General features: G+C 36.7%; 1 protein-coding gene across 1 annotated transcript; it reads left to right on the forward strand.

Moving 5' to 3' along the window:
• The first annotated feature begins 246 nt into the window (after positions 1–246).
• LOC127798038 (probable indole-3-pyruvate monooxygenase YUCCA5) lies at positions 247–1,784 on the forward strand. The gene is made up of 3 exons (XM_052331323.1): positions 247–918; positions 1,015–1,386; positions 1,560–1,784. The coding sequence occupies exons 1-3, from the start codon at positions 247–249 to the stop codon at positions 1,782–1,784; spliced, it is 1,269 nt and encodes a 422-aa protein (XP_052187283.1).
• The last annotated feature ends 7,860 nt before the right edge of the window (positions 1,785–9,644 follow it).

Below are 9,644 nucleotides of genomic sequence, written 5' to 3' on the forward strand. Positions count from 1 at the left end.
AAATTAGCCCCCAATTAGCACAAGCATACTTGCCACCCCTTCACACATGGCCAACCCCACCACCACCCCCTATTTAAGCAACCACCACCACCACCACCACCTCCACCAAGGACTCACATTTCCATCTCCTCCCTTCTGCAATTTCAATCGAAGCATTGTTCAAAAAACCTCTCCATTTCATATACCCTTTTGTAAGCTTGAGCTAGATAGTGTTGTTCTTTGTCTGTACCATTTGAGCAACGAAAGATGTTTAGTTTTGCCGGCGGCGACGACGACTTCTTCTCCCGGCGATGTGTCTGGGTGAATGGTCCGGTGATCGTCGGGGCCGGGCCGTCGGGGCTGGCCCTGGGAGCTTGTCTCAGAGAGCAAGGCGTGCCATTTGTGGTCCTCGAGAAGGCTGATTGCATTGCGTCTCTGTGGCAAAAGAGGACTTATGATCGCCTGAAGCTTCATCTCCCCAAGAATTTCTGCCAGCTTCCGAAGCTCCCTTTCCCCGATCACTTCCCGGAGTATCCGACCAAGAAGCAGTTCATCGATTACCTTGAATCGTACGCGAAGCACTTCGACATCAACCCGCAATTCAATGAGTGCGTCCAGTCGGCCAAGTACGACGAGGCTTGTCGGCTGTGGCGGGTGAAGACTGTTTCCACAAGCGGCGGCGCCCATGACCGATCCGAGGTGGAGTACATTTGCCAGTGGCTTGTGGTGGCGACCGGCGAGAATGCAGAGTGCGTGGTGCCGGAGATCGAAGGGCTGAACAAGTTCGGTGGCGAAGTCATGCATGCTTGTGACTACAGGTCCGGCGAAAAGCTCGCCGGAAAGCGGGTTCTGGTTGTCGGCTGCGGCAATTCAGGCATGGAAATCTCTCTTGATCTTTGCAACCACAATGCCAAACCATCAATGGTGGTTAGAAGCTCGGTAAGTCATCAACTCAGATGCTGAACCTGTAATTTCAACGACAGCGATCACCATAACATGCAATCTTAATGAGTTCTCTCCTATTTTCGTGTGCAGGTCCATGTATTGCCAAGAGAAATTTTTGGGAGGTCGACGTTCGAATTGGCCATGTTGCTGATGAAGTGGTTGCCTCTTTGGCTAGTCGACAAGATCCTGTTGATCCTGGCATGGTTTATTCTCGGAAACATCGAGAAGTACGGGCTGAAAAGGCCTTCAGCTGGTCCTTTGGAGCTCAAGAACACCAAGGGGAAGACCCCTGTTCTAGACATCGGGACACTGAGAAAGATCAGATCCGGCGACATCACGGTGGTTCCAGTAATCAAGCGGTTCTCATGCGGCATGGCTGAGCTTGTCAATGGCGACAAACTCGAAATCGACTCGGTTGTTCTAGCCACAGGGTACCGCAGTAATGTCCCTTACTGGCTGCAGGTGAGAAAATATTCCATTCCTATGTTATTTGTTGTTTAATGACAGTTTGGAATAAGAACAAAAGTCAGATTAGAAAACGGGAAAAGAAAATTACTCTGTTTTGGCAGGTTCTTGGGTGGGTTTTCTTCTGCAGGTTAGCTAATGTTGTTTTGGGTGATTATAATTATGTTCAGGAAACAGAGTTCTTCTCCCAGAATGGGTTCCCAAAGGCTCCATTCCCAAATGGGTGGAAAGGCAAGGCTGGGCTCTATGCCGTTGGGTTCACGAGAAGAGGGTTGTCCGGTGTGTCCTCGGACGCTATCAGAATAGCGCAAGACATCGGCGAGGTCTACAAGGAAGACTTACAGCAGAAGAAGCAGAAGGCCCCAAGACATCGACGGTGCATTTCGGTGTTCTGATCGCCGACCAGGCGGCGGCATTGGGCACATATTTTCCCTTCTCTTTTATACAGTTGGTTTTTACATGCATGGTAGATAGAAGACAGTGACTCATATGACATATGTGTGTATGTATACAGATGAGAAAAAGAACACAAAGATACAAAGAAAGATGAAAGAAAGAAAGAAAGAGACTCCATACCCCATACCCCATACAGAGAGCCAGCCCTCTCCAAAAAAGCCCAAGTTTTGAGAATGTTTGGGCGTTTGTGTACCAGGATGATGAGGCTTCTTCATCTTCTCTTTTACGTACTTTTGTGCAATTATTCACTGATCAATTTCAATCACAAATGAAAATGAAATTACTTCTCTAAAAGTCTCTATTGCCTAGCCCATGGATAGAAGAACAACACTGGTGATTATTGAAATTAATTAAATGAAAGAAGGAAATTAATGAGGTCACCCAAATTAATCCAAGCTCGATCAATGATTTGGTGACCCTCCCGCCCCTTCATCAATGTGTTGTATTATTAATTAATTAATTAATGAATCAATCAAACCCCTCTGAATTATACATGTACATATATATATATGTATGTATGTATGTATGTATGCATGTTCTTAAGCTGGCCATTCCATGTTCTCCTCTCCATGTGAGTAAGAATTTTCTTTTTCTTCTCATTTGGGGATTCCTATAGCGTTGGTTATCTCCAAATCCAATGTGGTCCATTCTCTTAGGTGAAAATCGAGTTATTAAGCTTTTTTACTAATTTGTTTATATTTTCATGCATCCAGATTGTTAATTTTGTGGCTATTCTTTGATGACGATGTGGAGTTCGTTAATATCGAATTTGTCTTTAATAGAGCGCGTTTTTGACATTATGTATGTCTAAACTTTGTTCAACTTGTAGAGATGAGATTCTATTTCTCAATATAACTTTCAATGATTAAGTCATTCTCCATATTTAAGATGAAACTAAGTTATTAATATATAATAAAACATAATAATGACATTTATATCTCTTAAAATTTATGTTCTTATATAAACATACAAAGAAATGTTGTAATTGTGCCATGTGAATGGTTAGCTAACAACTGATGAATCAGTTTGAAGTAGTAAAGATCTGATTTTGAATCGGGACGAATTCAATTAAGTGGGACAAAACAAGTTAAACTTATACCAGAATTAACTATGAATATCTTAGAACAAAAAGGAATATTTTCATAATTCATCAAGACCCAAAATATCCCCCATCAATCTTGTTTCCAATTAGGGGTGAGTGCCCCATTGGCATATCTTTTATGTCACTTCAATTATTATGGATTTTTTTTAAAAAATAAAATATTTATAGAATTAATTTAGTTTAAAGTCCAAAAGGAGTTGTGGTCTTGATAACAATATATGGCAAGAAGAAACTAATTAAATCATGACAATCTGTTCTAATCATAGCCACTAAGATTTTGTTTTGGTCTCATTATATATATATATATGTATGTATGTATATAGGCAGGAACAAATCAAAGCATATGAAAGCAAATGTTCCAACAATAAAACTTTGGTATAAAATAAAAGATCTAGTGAGTCAGTTGAGATAATGTGACAAGAAGTTTTGAGACAAGTATCCCCTAAATCTTTCAAAACTTCTAATCTGCTCATCTAGATTTTATCAGATTTTTCTTTTTTATTTTTAGGGTTTATGTTCTATTCTTTAGAGGTTCGCATGTTGCCATGTGACCATCCAACCTCAAACCTAGACAGATTCTCTCTCTCTCTCTCTCTCTCTCTCTCTCTCTCTCTCTCTCTCATTAGATACATAATTAATTGTTATTTAACTATTGTACTAAGGCAATGATTGACATTACTCCTAAAGACTATATAATTTTGGGTAATGCTGAGCAACAATAAGTGTACCTTGTTTTTAAATAAATAAGTATATTCTTTTGAACTGTTTAATCAATTAATAAAATTATTTAGTTGTTAAAAACAAGATGTAATAAATAAATTTTATTTAAAAATTAAGTAGTTCATAATTAATTTTACAACAATGACTACTACCATTATCTTTTTTGAAAAATAATTAATAATTTATGAAAAAAATATTAAATCTTTGAATTACTTATAATTATGTGAATACCAAAATTAGGTGTCAAAAACTAAGATCACTAAGAATATGTTATTTTTCTATATATATTCCCTTTCCCATATGCCTTAACATCCAATGGTCTAATGTTTAATCATTGAACATAGCCTGTGCTGTGGCCTGTGATGAAATAATTTATCTCAAAATTTCATTTAAATAATCTCCATTTGAGTATTAAAAGTTGGTGCAATGAGTATGCAAATAATTTATGCATTTTTTTATAAATTAAATGAAGATAATAAATAAATAATGAGCCCTAATTGCAATCATGAACCAAACCTAACCTTAAATTTAATAAATAAATATGTTTGACAGTTCCATTCATAGGATCCAAATCTCTTACTTCTGTTTGACTAATTAAGAAGTGGGCAAAGACTATATACTATTAAAAATACAATAATTAAATTTTATAATGTGGGATTCATTGTTATAGGCACTTGAGCTTAGTGTCTAGTGAAATAAGGTTGTGGTAAGAAAAGTTTCAACAAGGAAGTTCGCCGTAAAGATGTTTGCCTCAAGGATTTTTACCACAAAGATGTTCGCCTCAAGAATTTTTGTCTCAAGAATGTTCGCCTTAAGGATCACGCTTCAAAGATTTCGTTTCAAGAGTGTTCGCATCAAGGATCTCACTTCAAGGACCTCGCTACAAGGATTTCCCCCACAAGGATGTTTGTCTCAAGGATATTCACTTTAAGGATCTTGCCTAAAGGAAGTTTGCCTCAAGGATCTCCGTCGCAAGGATACTCGCCTCAATGACCTCGTCGCAAAGATCTCTCCTCAAGGATGTTGCCCTGTTGAGACTCTAAAATGGGTTAGAAGACTCGCGGGAATCCTCGCCTGCGATGACCCTCCGATGCCTAAATCAGTTCCAGATGAAGATAATTGTTCACGAAAACAATAAAAACGTAGTTAATGTGTCACAATTTTATCGAATTCGGAAGTCCTTTTTAATGTCCTATGGCTAGGTATTTATAGGGCACGATTTACGATGGGATCAAGTGTCAACACGTGTTAGTCATCTAGCGACGAGATGAAGGCCTTACCACAAGGCCCGACCTTGCTGCAAGCCTTGGCATTCCTACAAGCATCCGCCTTGCCGCAAGTTTCCGCCTTGCTGCGAGCCTCTGCTTTATTGGGAGCCTTGGTCTTACTACAAGCCTTAGACTTGTTGCGAGCCTCGATCTTGCCACGAGCCTTCGCCTTACCGCGAGGCTTGTTGCAAGCTTCCGCCTTGCCATGAGCCCTGGTCTTGCCACATAGGAGCACACTGCCGTGATGATTCGTCTTAAGGTACACTGCCACAAGCCCTATTGGTGCCGAGATGATTCTTCTCAAGGCACATTGCCGCAAGGTATTGTTTAGGGATTATTTTAGTTCAAAAAATTCTATTTTTCCATAGGTGGTACAACACTATTAAAAGAAATAGTTGTTTAATATATATTTAGCTTCTTGATAAATACATATTACAAAATTATTAAGTGTTGAGGGAACCCCCATAAAAGGTGAAATTACTAAACTGCCCTTGAAAATCAATGAATCCCATATTATCACATGTTCCTATTGACAAATAATAGGCTTCCTTATATTTGATTTAAATTTAAGAGAAAAGTCAACGAATTTATCCCCTATATATCAATATATGTCTGATAGATTTATTATTATCCAAATTTGGTTTGGCAAATCTTTTATCAGTTAGTAACTACTAAGACTAGAAATCTCAAAGACAACATTGAGGATCTCATATTGTCGAACCTATATAAAATACAAGGACCTCCACAAGTAAAGACATTTGAATCCGACACATTTTTGTTCCCTACATACTAAATGAAAGGATCCATCCTTGCCTCTTTTGTGTAGGTGCTCAAATCAAAATAAATCTTGATGATCAATGTAATACCCCGAAATATTTTTCGAGTACTTAGAGACTTAAGAAAATAAATTCAGGTTCAATTTAGAAAAAAAATTATTTAAACAAGTGAATGGGTTTAAGGTTTGTATATACCCAGCAAATAACAGATAATCCAGAAATAGGTCAGACTCGATAAACAGATCTAGGTTAGGTACACTTAAATGGGCCGAAACACAACCCAAAAGAGTAGTGAGTGATGATCGAGTGGCCACTCGATCATAATGGCTGTCCATCCCTAAGAGCTTACCTCGTAGCCAATGGACCCTCCTAGGGCCTTCTTTAAGCCGAACCCAGGATCCTCCATGGGACCCACAAGAATATTCCAAGATTCCACAGAATATACCAAGAATATGCCACAAATATGCCGAGAATATACTCTGAATATGCCATCCGAGAAACCCGAATGGCTTCCACGTGTTCTCATCTCCCTCATCTCTCAAGTATGCTCACTCTGATACTCAGACTCTATTTTAGCAGTCAAACATTAGGGGTTTGTAAAAAATCGGGTAAACTGATTTAACTGAACCGAACCAACCAGTTCGGTCGATTCAATTCGGTTATGATGTTGCACATTTTTGTATATTAGTTTTGATGATGAAAAATATCTATTGGCTTAATCCCTAAGTCATGAGTCAAGGTTATGGTTTTCAATATATATCAATTTCAATATCAAGTATTATTTTGTTCAAATGAAAACCAAGTTAAGTTCATTCTTATACATAAGGAGATTTGCAGAAATAAGTATTATGATTTAAAAGAATCTCCTAAAGTGATTTTTAAAATTAGCTTTAAAATTGTTGGTCAACATAAAACTAAAATTGTTCTAAGGCAAAAGACCAACTAGAACATGTTTTTGAAAATGTTTTCTTTTTGGAAAACTATCTCCCGATATTTTGATATCTAATATCCATTGGTATTAAAATGATTTTTAATAAATTTTTGATTAAATATAAAGTATATATTTTAGAGGTAATAATATTGCTAAATCTTGAGTTTGTACTAAAACCAAAATTTTATTTTCTTATTGTTATGGATTTTGATTTTTTGGATATTTTTATTGAATCCAAATAAGGGGTACTTTCTTATTTATATTTATGTATTAAAGTAAATGGAAGGTAAAATATAAATAAAAGAAAATGAGGACATTTAAATGGAAGGTAAAGTAAATGAAAATGTAAATAAGTTGTGATGTATGCATGCTGTGGATTGTGTTTTCAAGTAAATTCTTCTGAAAATCTGTCATGTTTCTATGCATGTTTCAAAACCCATTTGAAAAGGTTTTCAATATTTTCTATGTATGCTATTTTGAAACATCCATGTTATGCATATGTGTTTTCAAAATAGATTTTGAACTATGTTTCGAAATCTATGTCTCTGCTAGCAGAGCATTTTATTAAATCTGATATGCATATGTTTTGAAGTATGTTTCGAAACCTCCATTCTATGTTTTGAAACCTCTGACATTCTATCAGCAGATTATTCAAAACTGAGATGCTTTTGCTTTGCACTTTTGTATTTATCTAAATGATTCTCAAAGTATTTTTAAATGTATTCTCCATGCTCTAAGAATTCAAATTCCAATTTGTAAGTGAAGATCATTTTTATATGTTAGTGGGGAATAGGTTTTATCTCAGTCAATGCTATCTCTAAGTGCAAGTACAGCTGGAAATGCTGTATGTTTCGAAACATGAGGAGTATGTTTTGAAACCTAAGTGTAAAATTGTAATATTTCGAAACCTGTAAGTTATGTTTTGAAACCTACTTTTCTGTCTTGTCTCTAACAGTTATAAACGATCAGATTTATATTTCTTAGTATAAATAGTAGGTGTTTAAAGACAAGAACAAGTAAGAACAAGAGAACACACACTAGAGACACATACACAAGCACAATTGGTGATCTAAATCCTTTTGATAAGCTTTCAAAGAAGATCCATATATACAATCCTTAATGTGCATTGTGGTGTACACTACAAGAAAAACAACAATTGGTGACGGAAATATCCATCGCTATAACATCAAAATCCGCCGTTAGCTAAATTTTGTATTTTTTTATTTAATTTATTTTTAGTTTTAGCGACGAGTGTAACCCCGTCGCTAAATTTTATAGTTTTTATTTAATTTATTTTTGTTTTTAAGCGATGGGTGTGACCATGTTGTTAAATTTTAATTTTTTATTTAATTTATTTTTATTTTTTAGTGACAGGTGTGACCCCGTCTGTAAATTTATATATTTTATTTATTTATTTTTTATTTTTTAACCACAGGTGTGGCCACATCGCTAAATTTTACAATTTTTATTTAATTATTTTTTATTTTTTAGCGACGGGTGTGATCTGTCGCCAAATTTTAATGTTTTATTTAATTTATTTTTATTTTTTTACGACAGGTGTGACTTATCGCTAAGTTTCAATTTTTTTTATTAAATTTATCTATTTTTTTAGTGATGGGTTATCCTGTCACTAAATTTTGTAATTTTTTTATTTAATTTATTTTTATTTTTTAGTGACGAGTGTGATCCCGTCGCTAAATTTTGTAGTTTTTATTTAATTTATTTTTATTTTTTAGTGACGGGTGTGACCCTATCGTTAAATTTTAATTTTTTATTTAATTTATTTTTATTTTTTTACGACTGGTGTGACCCGTCGCTAAGTTTTAATTTTTTTATTTAATTTTTCTATTTGTTTTTTAGTGACGAGTTATCCCGTCACTAAATTTTGTATTTTTTTATTTAATTTGTTTTTATTTTATAGTGACGGGTGTGACCCCTTCGTTAAATTTTAATTTTTTTTATTTAATTTATTTTTATTTTTTAGTGACAAGGTTATCCCATCACTATATAATAAAAAAATTAAATAAATAATTATTGATACACATTTTTGTAACATCCCACATCGAGTGATAGGATGGTCCGGTACAACTTACCCTGATGGGTCTATGCGAACTTTCTAGGGGGGTCACCCATCCTTGGATTTCCCCAGGTCAAGCACGCTTAACCCTAGAGTTTTTGCCTACATTCAGCCCAAAATGTATCTAATTGGTGTTCTTTCATTTCTTACTTATTCTCGATATATACTACCATTCTCTGTGCTCTTGAGGTATTACACACATCGTGTCATCATGGGCCCACAACCACGGGTTAGCTCATAGTTTTCGCCCTTCGACGACCAAGAGTCTCACCGCACTTGTGAGCCTCTTAGTCACCCTCTAGGCGAGCTCTTTGGGTGACCGAGGTGGGACGAACCTGATGCTAACGCATCACCGTCAGAGCGTCCCATTTGGCACCGTCTGTGGGAGACCCCTACTGGTCCCTACAACCCCCGATAAGGGAGGGGCCGATAGAGCTCCACCACACCTGCGGGGGGAGGGATGGTGTGGATGCACAGAGTTCGTCCCACATCAGTTGCCTAGAGGGCAACCATTGAGGGGCTCATAAGTATGGTGGGGCTCTTGGCAATTGAAGGGCGAGAGCTAAGAGTTGACCCTTAGCTATGGGCCCCATGATGATGACACGATGTGTGCAATACCCTAAGAGCCCAAAAAATGGTAGTATACATCGAAGATAAGTAAGGAAGAAAATAACACTAGTTGGATACCTTTGGGCTAAATGTAGGCAAAGAACTCCCAAGTTAAGCCTGTTTGACCTGGGGTAAACCAATGATGGGTGACTCCCTTGGGAAGTTAGAGTAGATCCATCAGCCCAAAGGAGGGTAGTATATATCGAGAATAAGTAAGGAATGAAACAACACCAGCTGGATACCTTTTAGGCTGAATGTAGATAAAGAACTCTAGGGTTAAGCGTGTTTGATTTGGGAAAATCCAAGGATGGGTGAC

This window comes from Diospyros lotus, chromosome 3 (genome assembly GCF_014633365.1).
Source record: "Diospyros lotus cultivar Yz01 chromosome 3, ASM1463336v1, whole genome shotgun sequence".
NCBI classification, from domain to species: Eukaryota; Viridiplantae; Streptophyta; class Magnoliopsida; order Ericales; family Ebenaceae; genus Diospyros; species Diospyros lotus.

Excerpts from the sequence above, each read along its gene's own strand:
- LOC127798038 (XM_052331323.1), top strand. The coding sequence starts at position 247 with ATGTTTAGTTTTGCCGGCGGCGACGACGACTTCTTCTCCCGGCGATGT. Across the intron at positions 919-1,014 it reads CAATGGTGGTTAGAAGCTCG|GTCCATGTATTGCCAAGAGA; the intron begins GTAAGTCATCAA and ends TTTCGTGTGCAG. Across the intron at positions 1,387-1,559 it reads ATGTCCCTTACTGGCTGCAG|GAAACAGAGTTCTTCTCCCA; the intron begins GTGAGAAAATAT and ends AATTATGTTCAG.